Raw genomic sequence first — 26,100 nt, 5'->3', positions numbered from 1 at the left:
TTTATTATTATGAAAATTATGGGCTTGGAATCTCTTGCTGGAATGGTCCCAAGGGAGGTGAAAAAGTGCATTTATTATAAGCTGGCAAGTTAGAATTTGACGACAGTGGTAAGATTAACTGTGAAAAGAGACATCTCCCCAGTGTATTAATGGATAAATAAATAAAAGGGGAATAACATATCATCATCATCATTATGCATGGACGTCTGGAAATACATGTATACAAAAAAAGAAACACATCGATATATAAATACACATATAGGCCTATATTCAGTACCCTTGAAATAAATTTCATATCTCAAAATATTGATTTAAATCAAGGATTGTAGAATGTGATATACACTATACTCCAATTTTCAGATTTGAAATAAATCCAGGGTTCGGAACACAAAACTTGGTGATTAATCGTACGCTTGATTTTCACGATAGATTGTACATTGTATTCAATGCAATCAGTCGTAAGATATTTTTCGACGATCATTGCTAATCTTTGTGTTAAAGGCCTCAGATCAGCTGAGAATAGTGACAAGCCAAACCTTGGACATATTTTTTTATTCTGACAAATAACTAAGTTTTTTTTAGTTTTGGATTTACTTTAGATCCTTGATCTGAAAGAGAATAGACCAGTCCTGAATACTTTGAAAAATCAAGCTATATGTATTGGACTATGATTTGGTCATGTGGAAAGGAAAATAATTTAAATCAAACAGGAAACATAATAACTTAAAATTATGTCCTTCCCCAATAGCAAATTAATAATAATATAAAGTCAAATAACATATAATATTTAACCATGCACATTCATCATAAAATAAAGATTCTATAGGAAAATTCACTCTGATTTTGATCCCCGGTTATATCGTATTCCACCTTTTAAGGCTAAACATAATGCATTTCACCTCATTTTCTTACACAATATACCGAGCCTCAGGGAGAAACAATGTATCAAGATAATTAGTTGGGATTAATATGGATCGTTGCGGCGCAGTGGATAAGCCTCCGGACTTTGAAACAGCCGCTCGTGGGTTCGAATCCCAGCCATGGCGTATTTCCTTCAGCAAGAAACTGATCCAAGTTGTGCTGCACTCGACCCAGGTGAGGTGAATGGATAAACAGTATAATTTATTTCTTGAATGCTTTTGAAAGCACCTATATGGCAGCTCAGCTACAGCCAGGTTAATAATGTGATACCAAGTATCAAGCGCAGTTGAGTATATAGTAATAGCGCTATATAAAGGACATACTATCATCATTATATCATTTTAAGTAATATATCTTTATAAAATCAAAAAGCACATTGTATCTCTGAGCATTAAAGACCAATTCCTCTCCAAAATCAAGCCGACATGCATAAACAGAAAAATACTGAAAACATGTAAGTGGAACTGAGAATAATAAGAATCGCATGCATCATATTGATAATAACTATATTCTGCAACTTTATCAAACTTCGATTAGACTTTTTTTAAGTTTTATTTTCTCTTATTCATGAAATTAATAAATGCTGTGGTGGATTTGGCCTTTAATGTGTTTTGGTAAGGCTTCAGGCACAATGAGCAATGCTAGTACATTATTTCCAATGACATACCATTGATCGGATTGGAATCAGTTACATAAGTGTGACTAGAGCTTGAAGTTACATACACACCGTATTAACCAATACCACAATGAGCAATGCTAGTACATTATTTCCAATGACATACCATTGATCGGATTGAAATCGGTTTCATAAGTGTGACTAGAGCTTGAAGTTACAGACACATCATATTAACCAATACCACACTGAGCAATGCTAGTACATTATTTCCAATGACATACCATCGATCGGATTGGAATCGGTTTCATAAGTGTGACTGGGGCTTTATGGATGTCTGAAGAACGCTTAGCTACCTTGCCTGACATGTCATCCGAGTATGTACATAGTACGTTGTAACATCATAAAAGTTACTGGCATACACTTTGTTCTGTCTTAGATTCTCACATGACAGATTGAAACTCAACAGCCCAAAGTCACCAAAGTGGTTTGAAAAATCATTGTTTTTGAACAACAGCTCACAAATGCAGATTTTGGGAATTAAATCATGGTCTTACATGTATGTAAAGAACAGACATCTAAGAAGTGTGCATTTTGGTCAAAGACTGCTAAAACTTGTGACTTTTGCCATGGTGTATCTCTACATGGACTATCAAGTCTTTCAATAGGTACCAAAGTAGTAGAAGAGGAATAAGAAGGAGAAGGAGAAAAAGGAAGAGGGGAAGGAGAAGAAGTAGAAGAATAAGAATAATAAGAAGAACAACAATAATAAGAAGAATAAGGGGAAGAAGGAGAAGAAGAAGAAATTAAGAAGATGAAAAAGAAGAACTGTCAGTTATGCTGCAGTCACATTTCCCCTACAGTGTCCGCCGTGTGACTCGCAAACAGCAGTTTTACAGATTTTTAAACGAACCACCTACAGGAAGCTGGTACAAAAATGATAAAAAACGGCCGTTTTTGACTCGCCGTACGGTCATCGTAGGCGAAGTGTGACTGCGCCATTAAACATTCTAATGAATTTGAATTAACTTCTCAATAGAAGCACCAGGTATATATATTCAACGACTTGAAAAGAAAGCTGCACTCAGTGGAGCATGTCACTCACAACGGTTTAAAGCTACTGAAATCCTTGCATCTGATTGGCTAAGAGCAAAACGAACTGTGAAAATCACCGACACTTTGTTTCATGAAACACTCTCAGTTCAATCACACAAAAAAACAGGTTCAATCAAGTGCATTCAATAATAAAATCTGCAAGTGTATCTATACAATGAAACCATCTTTGCGACTTTGGGCCAATCATTTCCATTTTATAAGTGTGTGTAATACCATTATCGTCAGTCTCAACATACAAACACTCTTCATAGTGTTCATGCCTTTTCACTATTGACGGGACAATAATTAAAAAAAACATAAAATTTCTCTTTCAAAGAGATTTGCACAAGAAATAAGCTAATATAAGGGATCAATGGAGGGTCATGGGTTCAAATCCTACCCAAGACATCACTTTCTTCAAGCAAGAAATTTATCCATATTGTGCTGCACTCAACCCAGGTGCGGTAATCAGGGACCTCGCAGAAATTTCTTCCTTGAAACACAGAGCACATACGTGTTTCATACGCTCTATATCTATCAAGCATCCGTCCATTGTTCGCTCATTTTGTCTATTGTCTTGAGCGGATGCAAACGGATGGAGCCACCCCGAAATTTTGCTTGTCCGCTGTATCTGTTATGAATATGTTTTGTGTCCGTCGGCCAGTGGGGCCACTCGGGCCAGGCATAATTAATTGCTAAACGAAATGGCCTATCAAAATCATTGTTGCATGAGCATTTTGCTGAATAGACTGACTAGGAACCAATCAGAACTCTTCTCTCAAAATAGTGATTAATGCTAATCTATGTGTTAAGGGGGCTGATGAAGTAGTACATCTAAGTGTAATTTTTATTTCTTTATTATTATCAAATTATGTGGGAGTCATTTCTGGAAAAGCTTTCCTTTACGAAAAGTTGTCCTGTTTCTGCTTTAATTACAATCAATTTTCCATTAATCAATTGTGAGGGTGTATTAATATTACAACAAAGTCCATTCACAATGATTCTTGTATTATGTTAAAATATTAAGTAGGGACCATTGTTATGACCATATACATGTCAGTTTCCGTGCACCACATAATATCCAAATAAAAATGACTAATTTTGAATTTATTTTCATTTTCATACAAATAAATAGGATTAGTTAAAAGAGAATCAAACTGTATAAGAATGTGTGTGAAAGTAATAAAAATAATGGTGAAAGTTTGAAAGAAATTGCGCAGGGAATAAGAATTTTGTGGAAGATTTGGACAATAAGATATCTAAATATGTAGATAAATTTAAAATTGGCAATTTGTATAATAGAGTCTGAATGTAGAGTCCCACACATGGAAGGCCCAAGTTTTTTTTTTCCTGGGTTTTTTTATTTTTATATTTTTTTTACTGAAACGTAATTAATAAATACAAAATTTTCTAAAGGGCATTTTCGTTTGTGTTAGTAATATAAAGTGTGTTGTTGTGGGTTTGTAAAATAAACAATATAAATTCTGAGTAGAATTTTACTTCAGATGAAATTTTACCCATTTTTTTTTATTTAGAGTAAACAATGAGTAAATACAATTTTTTTTTCAAAATTCATAAGAGTCATATTGTTTGACAAATTTTATTCAAACTTTCATCAATCCGCTTTGCTGATTAAGTTTCTCTTCTTTCCTCTTCATAGAAGTTGTTCTTCATGTTGGATTTCCCTTAACACACACAGGAAAAATAAAATAAATTAACATGCATTTTTAGTGAGCTATATGATACTCAATAGCAATTTAAGTGACCCTTCATATATATTTATATTTCATTCTATTCAAAATTACATCTAAACACATACTTGCACAAACACCGTCCATTCACTTTTGAGTTCTGTGAAAAACTTTCATGAAATACAAAAAAACTTTACATTCTAATAATAATAATCTATCGTATAAATGTTCATTTCATTATTAAAATCTTGTGTAGAATGGAATTCAGACCTCTCTGCCAGGACCGAGAATACGACGCAAGCCGGGATCAAAGGTTACCGATCAGAAGATTATCTTGCGAATTGGGGAGGAAGAAAGAATCCTTGGACTCGGATTTCAGTAATGTATCTCGGTCCTTGTTCGTTCCGGAGAAGTGCACGATCACGTCTGCATCAAACGGAGATCGCTTGACGTTGATGTCCAGGAGTCCGGGGTTCGATCGACTTTCAGCCAATCTGTTTGAAATAGTCAAAACACAAAAAAAAACATCGAAATCATTGTTTAAACAAATTTGTGAAACATTGATTTCTACATTCTGTCACACATATCAAATGTGTGACAGAAAACATCAAGCAAGATGAAAAGTCAATAATTATGAACTGAATATGAACTTATAAAGTGGATGGATACATTACATCATTATCTTTGCTTCACATACATATATAAGATTGGGAATTTGTTTTGAATCAATGGATACAATGGCCAACAAAATTTTAATCAGCAATGTAAAGACATTTCTGGTTTACAATCAGTATAAAAGTTTTCATTACAGTAATTCATATGAAAATAAGAAATAAAAAGTCTAGCTCATCAGGACTGTGCTATACTCACTTTGAGAAACAGTCATCCAAATCTCCATCATCGTCTTCTAGGCCCTAATTGGGGATAACAAATAGTAAAAAAAATTATTATCATGTCTATTATTTATCACACATATTTCAAATATTTGAGTTGCAGTAGTAGTGGTAGTTGTTGTTGTAGCAGCAGCAGCAGTAGTAGTAGTAGTAGTAGTAGTAGTAGTAGTAGTAGTAGTAGTAGTAGTATTAGTAATAGTAGTAGTAGTAGTAGTAGTGGTAGTAGTAGTAGTAGTGGTAGTAGTAACTACAGGGAATAATTTTCCTGGTATCGCATCAAAATTTGCTTCACATTTTTAAAAGACTGCTATGCATAAAGTCTTTTGTATAGCATAATTTTACATAGAACTGTACAGTTGAGAGCTTTTCTCTTATGACCAAAAATGTTATTCAAATTTGTAAAGCAAAATTATTCCCTGTAGTAATAGTAGTACATGTAATAATAGGAGTAGAAGTAGTAAGTAGAAGTAGTAGTAGTAGTAGTAGTAGTGGTGTCGTAGTAGTGGTGTCGTAGTAGTGGTGTCGTAGTAGTGGTGTAGTGGTGTCGTAGTAGTGGTGTAGTAGTAGTAGTAGTAGTAGTAGTAGTAGTAGTAGTAGTAGTAGTAGTAGTAGTAGTAGTAGTAGTAGTAGTAGTAGTAGTAGTAGTAGTAGTAGTAGAAGTAGTGGTAGTAGTAACTACAGGGAATAATTTTCCTGGTATCGCATCACAATTTGTTTCACATTTTTGAAAGACTGCTATGCATAAAGTCTTTTGTATAGCATAATTTTACATAGAACTGTACAGTTGAGAGCTTTCCTCTTATGACCAAAAATGCTATTCAAATTTGTAAAGCAAAATTATTCCCTGTAGTAATAGTAGTACATGTAGTAATAGTAGTGAAGTAGTAGTAGTAGAAGTAGTAGTAGTAGTAGGAGTAGTAGTAGTAGCAGCAGTAGTAGTAGTATTAGTAGTAGTAATAGTAGTAGTATTAGTAGTATTAGTAGTAGTAATAGTAGTAGTATTAGTAGTAGTAGTAGTAGTAGTAGTAGCATTAGCAGTGGTAGCAGTAGTTAGTCCGGGTTATAATTGAGCAAGGTGCCACAAGAAAAAGGAGAAATTTTCATATAGTGCTTCTAGACCAGTTTTTTACGCTGAATATGAATATATGAGGTAACCAGGCTGTATCCTGAAAATTAACCAGTGAGGGCGCTTTTTTCAAAATGGCCGCCAAATTTTCAGAACATTTGAATTTTCGTACATAGATTTTGACATAAATATTCCATTGCCACAAAATTAGTGTCATATGAAAGACAAATAAATTTTCTACAATTTGGTACTATTTATAGGGGATAAGTAGGTCATTTGGCTGAGATTTTAAGTAGAAAACTGCATTTTTTGTCATTTTTTCCCAAAAATTGAAAATTTTGCAAATACATGATTTTACATAATTCTGAGAAAAATGAATGAATTACCTTGAAATGTTCCAGAAAACTTTACTGATATACTATTATCATGTGGATGAAATTCCAACTCTGTATCATTCTTCTTAGCAAATTTATAAGGTATCAAACTTGAATACTTCAATTTCAAAAATGTCGCTTTTTGTATGCATTTCCATAGACTAATACGTATAACATGTACTGTACATGTATAATATGTATAATGTATAGTTTAATAAAATTTAAATGCAATTATCTCCGCTATTTAACCACTTGGAGAGTTAAGAGTAGGCTTTTCTCTATCAGCTACATAAAACAAAATGTTGGCACATCAAGGCCTGACCCTCTCATGGGGTGGGGGTGTCGAAGTCACCCCCCCCCCCTTGCCCTTGGCTACATCATGTTGTTGTATATTGCCTATTTGTTGGAAAAATCTCTGTTTTTTGGAGCACCCATTGAAGCAAAAACAGGCATTTCTGCTATACAGTACAGTCACTTTGATTGCTTTGAAACCACTTGGAGAGGAAAGAGTATATAGGCTTTGTTCTACCAGCTACATACAAAGTGGCACATCGAAGCCTACCACTCTCGGGGGGGGGGGGGGGGTGGTTTGCTTAATATTGCCAATTTATTTGAAAATTCACAATTTTGGACCCAACATTGAGGCCAAAAATCGTTTGTGCTTTGTTGTACACCCCATTTTATTGATTTGAAACCACTTAGAGAGGAAAGAGTAGAGTTTGTTCTACCAGCTACATATAAATAAGCACTGGCACATTGAACCCTAGCCCTCTCATGGGCTGTCTAAGTCACCCCCCCCCCCTCTATATCATGTATATTGCCGATTTATTGGATATTTCTCAATTTTGGATCACCCATTCAGGCAAAAGCGCGTTCCTACTATATAGTACAGCCAATTTTATTTTCTTGCAATGAATTGGAGAGGAAAGATTAGGCTTTGCTCTATCAGCTACATATCAAGAAGTGTTGGCAAATCAAAGCCTATCCCCTTCAGAATGTTCAGGGGGCTGTAGAATTTACCCCACCAATTTTCGGTAATTGACTATCTATTGGACAGTCACAATTTGCATCACCCATTGAGGCAAAGGGCGTTTCTACTACATAGTACAGCACATTTCTTTTCTAGCAATGACTTGGAGAGGAAAGAGTAGGCTTTGCTCTATAAGCTACATATAAAGAAGTGTTGGCAAATCAAAGCGTATCTCCTTCAAGCGGCTGTAGAAGTTACCCCACTAATTTTCGGTTTTTGGCTATTTGTTGAAAAGTCACCATTTTGGAGCCCCCATTGAAGCAAAAAGGCGTCTCTGATATATAGTTCTGCCACTTTAATTGCCTTGAAACCACTTAGAGAGGAAAGAATAGGCTTTGCTCTATCAGCTACATAATTTTGTGCTGGCAAATAAAAGCCTACCCCCTTCTGGGGGCTGTCGAAATCACCCCCTCACCCCTTTGCGTTATTACCTATTTATTGGAAATTCACCTTTTTTGAGCCCCCATTGAGGTAAAAAGACATCTCTGATATAAAGTTCTGCCACTTTTACTGCCTTGAAACCAATTAAGGAGGAAAGAATATGCTTTGCTCTACAAAGAAGTGCTGGCACATTGAAGCTTACCTATCTTGGCGGCTGTCAAATCACCCCACCCCTCTTGCATTATTGCCTAATTATTTGAAAATTCACAATTTTTGAGCCCCCATTGAGGCGATATGCACTTCTGCTGTATAAAACACCCAATTTCATTTTCTTGAAACCACTTGGAGAGGAAAGAGTAGGTTCCCATCTTTCAGCTATATATAACGAATTGCTGCCATATCGAAACCTGACCCACTTCAGGGGACTATATAGATGTTACCCCACCTTTTTTACGATTTTTTCCAATTCATTGGAAAACTCGCCATTTTGGAGCCCCATTGAGGCAAAAAAGTGTTTCTGGTATATAGTAGAGCCACTTCTTTATATGTAGCTGTTAGAGGAAAGCCTACTCTTTCCTCTCCAAGTAGTTTCAAGGCGGTAATAGTGGTAGAACTATATATCAGAACCGCCTTTTTGCCTTAATGGGGGCTCCAAAATGGTGAATTTTCCAATAAATAAGCAATAATGAAAAAGGGGTGGGGTGATTTCAACAGCCCTCTGATGGGGATAGGCTTTTATTTGCGAGCATGTCTTTATATGTAGCTGTTAAAGCAAAGCCTAGTTTTTCTCTCCAAGAGTTTTCAAGGGTGAAAAAAGGCAGAAACATAATCAGAAATGACTATCTGCCCCAATGGGGGCTCCAAAGTGGTTATTTTTTCAATAAATAGGCAATAATGCAAAAGGAATGGGTGATTTCGACAGCCTCCTGCTGTTTGCCTGCACTTCTTTATATGTGGCTGATAAAGCAAAAGCTATTCTTTCCTCCCTAAGTGGTTTCAAGGATTTAAAAGTGGCAGAACTATATATCAGAAACGCCTTTTTTCCTCAATGGAGGCTCCAAAATGGTGAATTTCAAGGGGGGGGTAATTTCGACAGTCCCCTAAAGGGAGTAGGCTTTTATTTGCCAGCACATCTTTTTATGTAGCTGATAAAGCAAAACCTATTCTTTACTCCCTAAGTGGTTTCAAGGCAGTAATAGTGGCAGAACTATATCAGAAATGCCTTTTTGCCTAAATGGGGGCTCCAAAATGGTGAATTTTTCAATAAATATGCTATAATGCAAAAGGGATGGGGTGATTTCAACAGCATCCCGGAAGGGGTAGGCTTTTCTTTGCCAGCACTTGTTTATATGCAGCTGATAGAGCAAAGCCTACTCTTTCCTCTCCAAGTCATTGCAAGAAAATGAAATTGGCTATATAGTAGAAACGCACTTTTGCCTCAATGGGTGATTCAAAATGGTGTAATTTCCAATAAATAGGCAATATACATGATATAGAGGGGGAGGGGTTGACTTAGACAGCCCCTGAGAGGGATATTTTTCGATGTGCCAGCGCTTCTTAATAATTTGTAGCTGATAGAGCAAAGCCTACGCTTTTCTCTCAAAGTAATTGCAAGAAAATAAAATTGGCTGTATGATATAGAAACGCCCTTATGCCTCAATGGGTGATCCAAAATGGTGAAATTTCCAATAAATAGGCAACATACATGATATAGAGGAGGGGGTGACTTAGACAGCCCCTGAGAGGGCTAGGGTTCGATGTGCTAGCGCTTATTTATGTAGCTGGTAGAACAAACTCTACTCTCTCAAATTAATAAAATACTATTTAAGCACAAACGCTTTTTTGCCTCAATGTTGGGTCCAAAATGGTGAATTTCCAAATTCATTGGCAATAAGCAAAAGGGGGAGGGGTGACTTCCCCAGCGCCCTCCCCCCCCCCCCCCCCCGAGAGGGGTTGGCTTCGATGTACGTGCCACTTCTTTTGATATAGCTGGTAGAACAAACATGACAAAGCTTACTCTTTTCCTCTCCAAGTGGTTTCAAAGTAATTAAAGTGGCTGTACTGTATAGCAGAAATGCCTTTTGCCTCAATGGGTGCTCCAAAAAACAGAGATTTTTCCAACAAATAGGCAATATACAACAACATGATGTAGCCAAGGGCAAGGGGGGGGGGGTGACTTCGACACCCCCACCCCATGAGAGGGTCAGGCCTTGATGTGCCAACATTTTGTTTTATGTAGCTGATAGAGAAAAGCCTACTCTTAACTCTCCAAGTGGTTAAATAGCGGAGATAATTGCATTTAAATTTTATTAAACTATACATTATACATATTATACATGTACAGTACATGTTATACGTATTAGTCTATGGAAATGCATACAAAAAGCGACATTTTTGAAATTGAAGTATTCAAGTTTGATACCTTATAAATTTGCTAAGAAGAACGATACAGAGTTGGAATTTCATCCACATGATAATAGTATATCAATAAAGTTTTCTGGAACATTTCAAGGTAATTCATTCATTTTTCTCAGAATTATGTAAAATCATGTATTTGCAAAATTTTCAATTTTTGGGAAAAAATGACAAAAAATGCAGTTTTCTACTTAAAATCTCAGCCAAATGACCTACTTATCCCCTATAAATAGTACCAAATTGTAGAAAATTTATTTGTCTTTCATATGACACTAATTTTGTGGCAATGGAATATTTATGTCAAAATCTATGTACGAAAATTCAAATGTTCTGAAAATTTGGCGGCCATTTTGAAAAAAGCGCCCTCACGGGTTAATTTTCAGGATACAGCCTGGTTACCTCATATATTCATATTCAGCGTAAAAAACTGGTCTAGAAGCACTATATGAAAATTTCTCCTTTTTCTTGTGGCACCTTGCTCAATTATAACCCGGACTAAGTAGTATTAGTAGTAGTAGTAGTAGCAGTAGCAGCAGCAGCAGCAGCAGCAGTAGTAGTAGTAGTAGTAGTAGTAGTAGTAGTAGCAGCAGCAGCAGCAGTATTAGCAGTAGCAACAGCATCAGTAGTAGTAGAAGTAGTGGATACTTACTAAATTTGATAATGAGTTTGTGACTTGGTGCATTTGTTTGTTGCTATCATCAAGGTGAACATGGCCGTTGAAAACTAAAGGTGGCGGCCGATGCTTTTCAAAGTTGAGCGTCGTGGGTGGGGCGGAGGATGAGATGACAGGCGTATCACATTGAACAGATAATACTACCAAGAGAACAAGAAAAACAGTCAGAAATGAAAAAAAAACCCTGTTATTTAGACATTTCTTTAAATTTAGGTAAAATTGATTGAAAAATAAAACCTGAGACTTTAGGATTTATTGTAACTTAATCACAAATATATAAATTGACAAAGACATATCATTGTAAAGATTAGTCTCCTCATTCACCCGATGTACAAGTGAATAAAGACAATTTAAAGAAAGTATTTCGGAAAATTCAGTCCTTCAACTATCAAATAAATTTCACGATAATATTAAAGAATGTTCTTCTCTTTATCTATATAAAGCTATTTTAAAGTGTTACCTTTTCCAAAGTTAAATTACTTCTTTTTTAATATTGATGCATTATATGTAGTTCTGAATTTCAACAAAAATTTCACGTGCCTCAAAAGCCCTCTATAATTTGATAACATCAATCAAAGAAAAGAACCGAGGAATAGTGAAATTCTGTTTACCCCCACCCCCCTCCCCCCAAAAAAAGGTTGCAGTACCATTATTTCATTGAACAGATGTGTATCACAGATTTTTTTACTGGTATCAATTTGAGCCAGCAGGCACAGATCTTTATTAAAACTTTGATCAACAAGTGGGTCTTCCTTCACACAAGACCAGCACATATAAATCTTATGGGTCCTCAGTACGCAAGTCAGACCACTTAACTCGAGTGAAGGGTTTTCACATCAGACTAAAACTACATGTACATGCATGGCTGATCATCAACAAAATAGTGAGTGTTGAGTATTAAAGTCTGACAGCAAGACTAAAACATCTTTATTTAATCGAATTATAAAATTTCAAGCTTTGAATACCAGTAATATGGGTGACGCATATTAAAAAGAAGGGGAAAAATAGCACAATGGTACTGTATGTGTGAACCAGGCAAAAAATAATATTTAATTTTCGGGGGCTACATCCCACAACTGGCGGCCTAAATCTGCAAGTGAACGGGGGCTAAATCACCCCCCAGCCCCCAAGTAAAATTTCCCTGATGTGAACTAATAATATTCATGTTCAATTACAAATCAAATGGCAGAGACAAACAATTAGGGTCGCCATATAAACTTAAAGCCCGTCTTTAGATGTGGTAAGTCCCCAAAATGTGGCTATCACAATCCAATTACAGAATGTGTACATATGCCCTAGAACATTGGAGGATATGAAATGAAAATGGGTTTTACATGATAAATTGTGTGATTTTTACATTAAAATTTATTTTGACCGGCGTCCGATCGAAATTAATATATGCATGAATTTCTATTTGAAATGAAACCTATTCCAAGCATGGATTGGGTTGAAAATGTCTGTAGCTAATGCTCAAAAAAGCCCTTTTAAAGGAAAATAAAATTATTGCCTAGAGAGGGCGCTAGACATATTTGATTTGAATCATTAAATGTCCACAGAAAATTGGCGCTTGAAAAGAGATCGAACAGCTACTACAAGTTTTTAAGATTGGAATGCCACATGCAGATAATACTAAAGTATAATTCACATCACTGACCCTTAAGACCAAAGTTTAAAGACACGCTTTTAATATCATACAATTATTTGATATTTTTCAATAAAACTTTTGCCCAAACTCTCAGAGATCAGCCCCTCCCAATTTATCCTGCAACCATTTAAACCACTTTCATTTCTGGGTGAACTTCCCCTTTAAGACTGAGTGAGAGTAAAATGTTGAAGACAGGAAGTTGCGGCAGACAAGAGTCATAAGACTATTTCAAAATGGGATGTAATTAATTAATGAACCCAATTCAACCTATGAGTGATCAAGGGAAAAGGAGCTTAAAAGATGGGATGAGTAACGCCGAGGAATTGACATTTCTGACTGGAAAATATCAATCACGATATTACGAGATATAAACTGATTCTCCAGGTAAAACATGTATGCAGCAGTGCCAACGTATTACTTTTTGGTTTGAGGGACTAAAAAGGACAGGAAATGCCATCTGGGATAGAGAGACTACTGTACCATCTTAAAGATGAAGATGATGGTGATAATGGTGAGGATGGTGGTGATGATGACGATGATGGTGTAATGGTGATGATGGTGATGATGATGGAGATGGTGATGATGATGATGGTGATGATGATGACGATGGTAATGATGGTGATGATGATGACGATAATGGTGATGATGATGATGATGGTAATGATGGCGATGATGAAGATGATGGTGATGATGATGATGGTAATGATGGTGATGATGATGGTAATGATGGTGATGATGATAGTGATGATGATGGTGATGATGATGGTGATGATGATGGTGATGATGATGACGATGGTAATGATGGTGATGATGATGATGGTAATGATGGTGATGATGATAGTGATGATGATGGTGATGATGATGGTGATGATGATGGTGATGATGATGACGATAATGGTGATGATGATGATGATGATGGTAATGATGTTGATGATGATGATGATGATGATGATGGTGATGATGATGATGATGATGGTGATGATGATGGTGATGATGATAGTGATGATGATGGTGATGTTACATGTATTTATGACAATGGTGGTAATGACGATAATGATGGTGATGTTTTTATGACAAGAATGATAATGACGGTGATGATGATAATGATGGTAATGATGATATTGATGGCAATAACAGTGTTGGTGTTGGTGATGATGAAAACGGTCTTAATCATGCTGATGACAATGTAAATGATGATAAAACAAATTTTTCAGTTCATGTCCCGTCCTCTTTATCACCAATACAACCCACACAAAAATTGCAAATCTTGATATTGACAACAGCCAACACTTAGAATGAAAATGCAGTCCGGTGTACATTTAGATTGCTTGATTATTGAAACATACATGTATAATATTTGTCTACTTATTATAATATCAAACAGTTCAAATACCCAAATATTGCATTCTTACAGGAAGTTGATGTATTGGTAAAGATTCAGGCATCTCAATGTAAATCTTGTGCAAAGTATTCAGCTTCTTCCATGTGCTGCACTATTGTTAATGCCATTAGCCTTCATTGGAATTCCTCTCACACTTGTGCATTATTTGTTTTATAAACTTACTTTTGGTGGAAAGTGGAGGGGGATGTAACGAGGGTGATGTGATGTCGGGAGACCAATGGATTGGCGATCTTGATTCCGTAGAATTGCATCCTGGGATGGACTGAGGGGCCGACTTCCGAACCGGTGAACCTACAATGATACAAAAATATTTGGTATATTAACACCTCATCTTCAGTGTATAGTAACACTTAATCTTCAGTGTATAGCAACACTTCATCTTCAGTCTATAGTAACACTTCATCTTCAGTGTATAGTAAAACTTAATCTTCAGTGTATAGCAACACTTCATCTTCAGTCTATAGTAACACCTCATCTTCAGTGTATAGTAACACCTCATCTTCAGTGTATAGTAACACCTCATCTTCAGTGTATAGTAACACTTAATCTTCAGTGTATAGCAACACTTCATCTTCAGTCTATAGTAACACTTCATCTTCAGTGTATAGTAAAACTTAATCTTCAGTGTATAGCAACACTTCATCTTCAGTCTATAGTAACACCTCATCTTCAGTGTATAGTAACACCTCATCTTCAGTGTATAGTAACACCTCATATTCAGTGTATAGTAACACTTCATCTTCAGTGTATAGTAACACCTCATATTCAGTGTAGAGTAACACTTCATCTTCAGTGTATAGTAACACTTCATCTTCAGTGTATAGTAACACCTCATCTTCAGTGTATAGTAACTCCTCATCTTCAGTGTATAGTAACACCTCATCTTCAGTGTATAGTGACACCTCATCTTCAGTGTATAGTAAATCCTCATCTTCAGTGTATAGTAACACCTCATCTTCAGTGTATAGTAACACTTCATCTTCAGTGTATAGTAACACCTCATCTTCAGTGTATAGTAACACTTCATATTCAGTGTATAGTAAGTAACACTTCATCTTCAGTGTACATGATATTCAAGATCACCAGGGCCATGACATAGCCATCGATGGCCCATTGAAAATAGGGAGAGTAAATAACCCTCATATATTTCTTTCAATATACTATACAAAACATAAAAATGACATTTGTGCAAAAAAATAAAAAATAAAGGTGACTATTCCTGATTTGGGACCAAAGAAATCTGTTTGACTTTAATAATAATATAAGAAGTTTGAATTAGAATATAGGTTTTTGCACAATTTGGTTTAAAAAGTGCTTCAGCTTGGGTGAATTTTATTCAAATTATAGAAGGCTGCAAGTTTACCTGTATTTGCTCATTAGCATCGATGTAAGACATTAAAGGTAATTCATATGGTAATACAAAACAAACAGTTTCAAAAGAAAGGTGTCCCAAGTTGGCTCACTCTCACTAGCCTTGGAATATTTGTTTTGTGCTCTATTTAAATTTTTTCAATTTTTTTCCTCTCCAATGTGATGTATGTTCTAGAAAAGGGCCATATTGAAATATTAAAAATATATTGAAATTGAAGGCCTGGTTGTAGGGACAAGTCGGGATGAGAAAAAAATTATCACCTCATTTCAGTTTTTTTTTTATTTGGCTGATAATGTATGTCTAAATCCTTGGATGAAATGAAGGATTGTGATGTAGACAAATGACTTTCTGTAAAACTTATTACTTTCTGAAAATCAGTCTAAAAATTACCATGGTTTGTACTAGTATCTGATGATTCTGCATAGTCATCTGATATGCTTTCGTCCTTCCCTTCTGAGTCGGTGCTAGTCTTTTCAGCTCTGCTCTTCTTCCATACATCATAAGCGATATTGAATGCTTGTGCTACCGTCAGAGCTAAGGCCTCCGCCTGATTTAATATTCAAAATTAAAAATAAAAATACATTTGTCGTAAGGGTTGCTATTCATAAGGGTCAATGTTCATAAATGTCGCTAATCATAATCGACGATGAGGGTCACAAGTCATAATAAAAAGGGTCGCTAATCATAATAAGATAGAGTCGCTAGTTACAATAAAAGAGGGTCACCAGTCAGAAAAGTAGAAGAGGGTTGCTAGTCATTTTATTCAATTCAATTTTATTCTTAATAATCATTAAAAAACCATTGAATTTTACATTCATACATGAGGGCAACAAAAGTTAACACCTGAAAATAAGAAGCCTCCAAACAATACAGTGATTAAAACATGTACATATCTGATGAAGAAGAAAAAAGAAAGAAATTTACACACTCACACATACAAACACCCACCTAGATAAATCATCATTGTCATCATCACACAAGTAAGCACATCCAAACATCCAGTGTCCCAGTTATAATTATTAACAAATTATTAACAAAATATATGAGTTTGAATTTAAATAAGGCATTTAAGTATTTATATAATGATCTTTTTAAATTTGCATTTAAACGAAGAAACGGTTGAAACAGGAGAAATAGCTGCTACATGTAGTCAGAATGAGAAAAAAGGGTCACCAGTCATAATAAAAGATGATATCAAATAATTTAAAAAATAAGAGGGTTATAGTCATAATAATTATCGCTAGTCATAATATTCCTGAGGAAGTGGTTGCCAGTCATATACCATACACTGGCCTGTATAAAAAGGACTACCGGTACTTAAACTAAAGGGCTGTTTAGTATGAATTCATAAACAGGATACATGTACATACACCACCAGGGTTCCCACAGAAATTTGAAAACAAAATTCCATGACTAAATTGCTGCTTTCCATGACTTCCCGTGACGTCCCAGTAGTTGGGCTGTCACAAAGCTGGAAAAATGGAAATCATGAACACCAATTATAATAGCAGAGTATGAGAGTTGCGAGAAACGACAAACTGGAAAGCTGCCATAGCCAAGAGGTAAATGCACTTCCATGGCTTTTCACAATTTTTCCAAATTCCCCAACTTTTCCCTGACTTTCCATGACCACAAATTTTTCCAAGATTTTCCATGACTGTAGGAACCCTGATACACTGTATCAAACTAAACAGGTAAATCCGAGCGCAATGCACAAACTGATTTTTTTTTTCGATTAAGGACTCGGGGTCATAACTTGACATTTTAACCACATTTTTTATAATCAAATTTGGTTAATTACATGCCAACAATCTAAACAGAAATTGAGAGATCTCACATTGAACAAGGATGTGATCGAATGACACAGGGAATTGATAGCATCTGAAATGAATGTTGGTAAACCGCTGATTTTTAGCAATGTCATACTAGTTAACAAACATAATATTTAATGATTAACGTACATGTATGATCCCTGTACTTATCAATACATGTATAAACAGTACACAGTAAAATATTAAAGATTTTATTGGAAATGTACATCCGCCTAAATTCGTAAAGCAGCCAAAGTTTTTGCTTTCATTTTCTTTCCTTTTTGTTGTACTCTACTTTGGCTCCTTTTTAGCACTGCTTCTGGTGCTTTGCCCTGCTTTATAACAAAACTATTTAACTACATAGATCAGCCTCAGGAGTGGTGTTTCATGCTCAAAAAACTTTAATTCATTTCTAATAAATTCACAATTAAATTTAAAGGAAACCAAACCCAAGAAGAGAAGCAATCTTATTTGAAAGAGTAAAATAAAAGGATACAATTTAAAACAAGTTTCATCAAAATCGGTTATAGAGTTATGGAAGTTTGAAAAGTTTTGTTGTACTTTCTTCCGGGATCCTCAAATTGGCAAACATGCTTCAAATTGGCTGATTTTGTGGACAACCCTGAACCCTCCATTTGTTTTGTACACAAATTTTCCCCTTTATTTGACATATTTCACATCATCTCCTCCTGACCTTGACATATGCGATATGTGGTGTGAATTATATTTTCCCATGACATGTATTACCGTATGTTCAGAATGAGGCAATATGCAATTTTAAAAATAAAAGGGGAAAATCTGAAAAGTTGGGTACAAAACAAATGGAGAGTTGTCCACAATATCAGCCATCTTGAAGCATGTTTGCCAATTTGAGGATCCCCATAGAAAGTACAACAAGACTTTTTAAACGTCCATAACTTGCTTATTTTACAACCTATTTTGATGAAACTTGTTTTAAATTGTGCCTCTTATTTTACTCTTTCCAATAAGATTGCTTCTCATCTTGGATTTTGGTTCCTTTAATGATGCAGTCTGATGAAAAATTCATTGCTACATGTAGTTCATACGATGGGTCCTCCATTTCAGGAGAATCGATCAAAGAGTATGAGAGTTATGAATTTGTGATGCCATTTGCAAGCAGCCATCCCATATAGCATGAAATAGACTTCATAATGGCTGAAAATATATTTTAAATGAATCATTCTCGACATTCTGAGAAAAACTGTACATGATCTTATGACACAAAACGCCAAACTTTGAAATCTAAAACTATGTTGTCAAACTTTGGATTTTCGCCAAATCCTCACCAAAATGATTCTTTCCTTTTTCTGAAATTCTCAATGGGAAATGAGATTATCTTTTGATCCATTCCTTAAATTCTTGGACGTAATTCAAACTTTATTCTTTGTGAGGCACCCACACTGATGACTTCATTCTTAGATGGTATTCAAAATGCTCCTTACTTATTATTCTATTTTCTTTAGTAGAAAGGGTCTAGACATGGTTTAAATTTGTTCTTGCTCTATGTTGTAGGACAGGAATTAAATCTGGCCTTCATGTCTTCTTGCTAAAAACACTCAGTCTGGTCTTAGAGCATTATAATCCATGTACAGTATCTGTAACTTTATAGACTTCATTTGTTCCTCTACATGTGCATATGGCAATTTCTTTTTATTATTATTTCTGGGGGCTACTTTTCCCAACCAAAGGGCTAAATCTGCAACATTGGATAAGCTTAATATTATAGTGAATGGGAATTTTCCAGGGCTCTTTTAAGCATTTTCGGGATTTCGCCCCGGAGCCCCCACATATATTCCCCCCCATATACTATGCAATGATGGAAAAACTATGAACAATGGTGTTCTTCAAAATATACTGTAAAGACAGAACAGGTATTAAAATTACGAGGTTTGTATTTATAAATTGCTACAAGTATCTGGTTTTCCTCTATACATGTAGAATACAGTGATGTATTAAGGGTATCACACCGGTATCACAGAAGCGGAAAAAAAAAAAACACCACATCATGACACAAGTCCTGAATGACACTTTGTCATAGGCCCATACATGCATACTGAAATCTAGTTTGATTAAGACCATAGTCTAACTCTGTGTTAAAATGATGGGAAGCAAAAAATGGCAAAATTTTGTTTACATTATTTGTTTATTTTTACCGAGCCATTTCCCATTTCTTTGATAGTGAAAACGACTATCTCATTTATCCTTCCCAGACAGTTAAGAATGATTTAAGAGTCAAATGAACCGATTCATTGACCTCTACCGTTAGGGATTTATGTCACAATTGGCTATCCATAGTTAAACTGAATAGTTTACTAGATAGACAGCGCATAATAAATGATTGTTTATTATCATCAAACCACAACTTTAAACCAGAGTTTAAAGTTAAAACCAACTTCAGAATACGGGCCTTCGTGTTTAGGTACGATACAATTATCACCTTTCGCAGTCCCTTAAGCGGTTCAGGGTGTGTTTTGTTTAGTAAGGAGAGGAATTAGTTTTGTCAACTTGAACCATGATTCATGATTGCATGACCTTGAGTCAGGCAGGATAAGAAGGTCAGGTATCAGTCAGAACAGAGAAGGTAAAGACTTCAATACTACCGCGCAGTGGCGTACCTAGGATTTTCCACAGGGGGGGGGGGGCAAAATCGGCCGCCAAAAAAATTGACAAGCAAAAAAAAAAAAAAAAAAAAAAAAAGGTCTTCAAGCTCGTCAGGGGGGCATAAAAGGTCTTTCAAGCTCGTCAGGGGGGGGCAGTGATATGTATTTTGTATGGGTTGTGGCTCGTCAGGGGGGGCAGAGTGCCCCCCTGCCCCCCCCCCCCCCCCGTAGGTACGCTAGTGCTACCGCGGTTTCCTCTATGACAGAGAGCAAGCAAATAGCGATTTTAAGTTGCAAACAAATACATGTATGCATATGTGAACCTCCAGTCTCAAAACCCACTATAAGTTGCCCTAGGATATATTTGTGATTTCTATCGAGTTTGAAAAAGCAGATTCGAAGCTTTGAAACGGTACATGTAACTTGTCAAAATTGATCAACGATAAATCATGTACTTGACTGAATGCATAAGAAATTCAGAGGGAGCATACTACAGTATATGGAGAAAGCAAGGTTTGAAATTGAAGTTTGGAGCTCACTCAAGCATGAGATGAGATGTGCACACTGTACAATCTCTATGAAACTTCCATACAGTCTGAATAAATGGTGTCAGAGAAACTGTTGCAGGGAAAACAATTAATTTATAAATTGCAGAGTTTGGATGATTTTTAAATGGCAAGCGGAGCTCGAGCATATGGCGCTAGGGGGCCACTGAGTTGTTTTGCTCAGCAAAAATTTTGGGGGCGACTTCCAGATTTATATGTCGCCCCCGAAAGCATGATTTTGGGTGATTTCGAGGGCGACTTTAGGCATTTCCGGGGCGAATTCGCCTGCTGCTCCCGTGAATTTTTTTTCCCTGAACTCTTGTACATTCTTTTCGATTCAACTTTAAAACTTCAAACTTTGACAGTATGAAATGAAGAAGAATCGATCATCCTTTCAATGAGCTAATTATCTAAATTTTACTTTTTAAAGACCACATTACTACCATTTTGTTATTTACAGCGAACCTTGCCTTGTGACTTATTGTTGGTTTGGGGGTGGAGGTTCCTATATATGCATCGCATAGCATCAGTAATTGTAATCTGATACATTTTGAATTAAATGTTTTTTTTTTGGTTGAATGTTTTATTCATTTTAAAAGGTTTATAATCATCGAATGAAGATAACAAAAGAAAAATAAGCAGCAACACTAAATACTAAAACAACAACAATAATAATTATTATTATTATAAAAACATATAAAGAAACAGAAAACATGAATACTGCAGCATAGGAATAAAATGTTTGTTGATGTGATACCTACCACTTTTCGTTTCTGACATAAATAAGCATGACATTCTAAGACTTCTGTTCTGAAGTGACACGAGATGAATCCAAAGATCTTGTCATTGTTCTTGTCTGCTGTACAGTATGATATCCTAAAAGATGAAACAGAAAATAAAATAATTCTTTCATTACCATTTCAAGTTACTCATTTTCCGCACTTGGGAAGGATTTCTTTGTTATCTTGCCTGCTTTACAATATCCCAAACGGATAGATAATGCTGGTATAATCATAATAGTTTACAACAATCATAAAATGAATGTTTATATACAGAAAATATTTATAACTTTAATATTAGGTGTTTAGAAGTATAGAACGTAAAACTTTGGGGGCATAAAAATTGAGAGATAACAGAGAGACTTTGTACTGAAGAAAAGAATTATGTGTCTAGTATGGATAACATGTACAATGTACTTCTAATATTCCTAACTTCAATTTGGTAGAAGAATATAGTTTTGTCAATATCACTGATCTTCTCAACTGCAAGGTGCAGTGAATGTTTTGTTTTGTTACAATTCAATGTCTAATTTACAGCACCACAATTAATGTACATTACTTTGAGAATCTCTCTTTTTGTCCGAGTTATTGCATTATCATCCAGTCTCCTCCAGTAAAAACCCCTGTAAATTACTTTTAAAAATTCAAGAGATATAATGTCTTTTAATAAAAAAAACCTACCTATGAATAACTATTTCCTCTAATTCTTCATTTGTTTCTAAGTCTGTAGGTTTTAATGATGTTGGAGTCACTGTCAGTGCCACTTTCCGCACCTTACCAGATCCATACTTTGCCTGAAAAATACAATGATATGTGCTGGTAAAATATGAAATTATAAAACATGTACACTGTATACAGACATATAAATGTATTACTTTTCATTGATGGAAGGAAAGACATGTTTTCTTTTTTTCAATTTAGAACTCTAAAATTTGACTTTTTTTTTTACTTTCTGATACCCTGCACATGTACATTTAACTGTCTAATATCAATACGGCAGGAGATTAAATTACCGTTCTGGTTTTACATGTTCATGGAGTATATCATCAGACCCGTCATTTGATTTTATGAGAAAGATGTTTTTCAGATATCACAGAACACTAAATTTTACAGAATGGGAATTAAGGGAATTTACATACGAGTAGTCTAGTACCTATATGTATGGGGCAGCTCCTGGCATGTGGTACCAAGAAATTCATAATTTTGTTATTCAGCAACAGATTTCTGCTAAAATTAGATTTCCTTTGTTTTTTTCTTAAGTAGAGTTTTTGGTTCAGAATAATGTAAAGAAAATGGTTTATTTAGTTTTGGAGGTTAGTTTAAATTACGTTTGGCTTAATGTGTAGATTTTCCATTGGAGCAATTGTGGCGAGGAAACGTCAAGGAACCGTATTGAGTGCTATCATTGAAAATATATTTTTTTTATACTAACCCGATGGACGATCTTTTTAATTGCTTCCGCGGTATGCGTTTCATCGTTGGGTAGATTGACTATCTCAACTCCAAGGTATTTAACAAAGAATGTAACACCCTCAACGACTGGCTCATGAGACTTCTCCCAGTCATCCTGAAACTCTGTCAAACAAAAAAAAGGTTTAATAATACTAAATAGGTTCATTATTGCAGACTGAAATAATCGCTAGAGGGTATTCATTTGTCTCGCAATCTACTATGGTCAACAAGGAAATTTGTGATCACTCTCGCAAAAAGTGTTCACTAGCTTTCTAGGAAATTCGTGATTTGCGAGGGTGATCACGAATTTCCTAGAAGGCTAGTGAACACTTTTTGCGAGAGTGATCACGAATTTCCTTGTTGACCATAGTAGATTGCGAGACAAATGAATACCCTCTAGCGATTAAAAAAGGTTTATTTGGAAAAAATTCACCATTTCACCAAACAAAGACAAGATGTGCCATCCAAGGGTAACTTGCATGGAATCCTTGATTCTGATTGGCAGTTGATCAGCGTTACCATGGTAGTTACCATTGGATGGCAAAGTTACCATAATAGTAACTTTTATGCAACGGGCCACTGTGGCCATTATTTATTTCATTACCGGTAACTTTTTTTTTTCAAATATCTCGAACATCTTACCAATTTCTGTTAAACCTAATCCATCATTAAATGTTTTTGATAGATGTAAAATTCAACTAGTCAGTAAATATTCTAACAATTATTTCATCAAGTTCCTTTTTTTTATCGTCAATATTTGTATTTGTTTTGTTGTCATAATTATTTTTTCCATTTCTATGCTCAATGTCAATCTGGACAGTCTGGTATATTTAATTACATTACAGTCATGATTTCATATTTTTCAGTTTCCAGTTTTGTTAAGGTGTTAGTACTCCTCATTTATTCATACAGTACTTTGGCCTACTCTCCCCCCCATAAAATATTTATTCATTGATATTGTTTTCTTTTTTATCAATGTTCCATTTAATGTAGGTTAACTTTGAATGTACATGTATGTTACAATGTTCTGTTTTTTATCATTTTGAATGGAATAGGCCTAATTATTCTATCAATCTAAAATTGACAACATTTTTCCTTTTTTGATCTAAAATTAACAAAAATTTTCCTTTTTTGATCTAAAATTTACAACATTTTTCCTTACAAGTTCATGTTTAGACAAATAAAGAAAACAAGATATCGATCAAAATGTATCATTTAGCATGACATCAAAATTGCAATCACCAATACTGAACCTAAACAACAAGCTTGATATTGAACAATTAAATGTTTTACATATCAAAATAAACATTAAAATTTAAATTATTCAAAATCAATGGTCTTTGACATACATGTATTAGTGTTTCATAAAGGAAGGAGTACCAGTAACCATTCTTTGACTACCTGTTTACCTGTTTCACCAGAGAACAATAGATTTGGTCCACTGAATCTATTGTTCTCTGGTGAAACAGGTAAACAGGTAGTCAAAGAATGTTAACTGGTACTGTATTGTTGCCTGTGGGATGAGGATTTCAAGAAGAATTTGAGGAATAAAAATGCAGGCATAAATATTACATGTACATGTATGTCAGTCAATAGAAAATAATACAGGTTTAATTTATTTATATTATAACAAAATAAAATGGCTATCTTTATCCCTGTTGCTGAGAAGAATCCCATGGTCCATAGTGAGAAAGACAATGGGAGTTAGTTATTTGTTCTTAATTTTATTGCATTTCATTCTATTTAGACTATCAAAATAAAGGAAGAACATGCATTCTTCACATGCAATCTTGACGTTCATATGCCATACTAATCAATATAATGATTGTGGGCATTAACGGAAAGACAAGACATTCTTAGGCAAAATGTAAAATTCATACATGATGAAATATGGAAGAGTTTGGCAATTAACGTTAAAAAGATTACAGATAATTCAGCCAAGGAGTTCACTTTAACACTTTAGTCAACTCGACATTCTTAGTTAGATCTAGATCAAGACTTAGTCTTAAGTTACATGTAACTGTAAGTTCTATCCAACATTAACAAAAATAGATTCTAGACAATAAAACAAGCTAGAATTCAATCTAGATCTCTAACTTTTTTACTTCTCGACTCTACAATACATGCAGATCAAAAGCCAGGCAAAGGAAAGCAAAGCAAAACTTAAAGGCAACAAGTTAGAAATAGTGCCTAAATCATTTTCAGAGGAAACATACCCTACAAAAACATGTAGGATGGGGGATCGGGTGTCCGGACACTTTATATTTTTGAAGCCTTCTTTTTTGTCATTGGATTACACTACAAATACGAAATCAATAGTTGTAATCATCTTCTATTTTGTTCCCTATAATATTTCCTGACATTTTGTACTAGGCCTAAAAATTGATAAAACTTTCCTTGTAAATTTTTCCAAATGACTTTCTAAAATTGATCGTCCGGACACACAACCTGTCCGGACACACAACAACTGGGTATAACGTAGATCTAAGGCTATTATGAAAATAAAAATGCATAGATCCACCTTCATTGGCATAAAAGTGATACAACTCTTGTACATTCACAGCATTATTAAACGTGTTTAGACTCGAGTCGAGAGCCGGGAAGGGGCGGGGAGTGGTCACTTGTTTCACTGCACTGTTGTTAAGTGTCTTGTCAAAATCCTTCCGGGCCGGCTTGGATTTGAAACTACTTTAGTCACAGTTAATTTCATGAACATGAAGAAGAAAAAGCTAGATCTAGACTGGTCTGGTTACATTTCGATTTAGTTACACTTCTGATATACTTCATGGTCAATTTTCAATCATCAATTTGCAACAATATTGCTTGCGAGTCTCATCTTTCTAGACGACTTGAGTCAGCTCAGACTCAGAGAAATCCTGCTCCATTCACTACAATTGTACAAAAGTGGCATGTCTGATGCACTGATCGTTTTCTGCCGGGTCGGCTGTTTGAGTTTGTTTATCGTAAAATCTATCACATGAACATGCTACATTTTGAAAATGACATGACTTACTTCTGTGTTTTCCTTTCCTGAATCGATTCTTGATCATTTTCTTATTCCTCCTTTGCAGTTATTAACTTCAGAAATGAAAATAGTATACCGCTTCGGTCTTTTTTCCCTGATGGCCAGTTCGTTCGTGTGTGTATAGCTACATGTATTTTGTACACGTTTATTATGTTTACATACCGTATCGTACCGGCACGGTTTGGTATACGCGGCGGCGCGCCTCGCCGTTACACACACAAAAAACTTGCAATACAATACAGTACACGCAAAACGAAAGTGCATGTGATTCGATCGTGTGTGTAAGAACGTAGTAT

The 26,100-nt window shown here is 35.3% G+C and overlaps 1 protein-coding gene across 1 annotated transcript; it reads right to left on the bottom strand.

Moving 5' to 3' along the window:
- Positions 1-335: 335 nt before the first annotated feature.
- LOC129258801 (low density lipoprotein receptor adapter protein 1-B-like) lies at positions 336-26,100 on the bottom strand. Its single transcript, XM_054897037.2, has 9 exons — positions 25,793-26,100; positions 22,760-22,902; positions 22,009-22,121; positions 21,310-21,424; positions 15,962-16,118; positions 14,362-14,490; positions 11,129-11,292; positions 5,191-5,234; positions 336-4,814 (listed from the first exon to the last, which is right to left on the bottom strand). The coding sequence occupies exons 1-9, from the start codon at positions 25,827-25,829 to the stop codon at positions 4,628-4,630; spliced, it is 1,089 nt and encodes a 362-aa protein (XP_054753012.2). The 5' UTR covers positions 25,830-26,100; the 3' UTR covers positions 336-4,627.

The sequence above is a fragment of the Lytechinus pictus genome, chromosome 4 (assembly GCF_037042905.1).
Source record: "Lytechinus pictus isolate F3 Inbred chromosome 4, Lp3.0, whole genome shotgun sequence".
Classification (NCBI taxonomy): domain Eukaryota; kingdom Metazoa; phylum Echinodermata; class Echinoidea; order Temnopleuroida; family Toxopneustidae; genus Lytechinus; species Lytechinus pictus.
This window is presented reverse-complemented; position numbering and strand designations above follow the sequence as displayed.

Bases quoted from the DNA above. Each gene is read 5' to 3' on its own strand.
- LOC129258801 (XM_054897037.2), bottom strand. From the start codon at position 25,829: ATGATCAAGAATCGATTCAGGAAAGGAAAACACAGAA. The intron at 22,903-25,792 runs GTAAGTCATGTC...TTTGTTTGACAG, and splicing joins CAGGAAAGGAAAACACAGAA to AGTTTCAGGATGACTGGGAG. The intron at 16,119-21,309 runs GTAGGTATCACA...ATATTAAATCAG, and splicing joins TATGTCAGAAACGAAAAGTG to GCGGAGGCCTTAGCTCTGAC.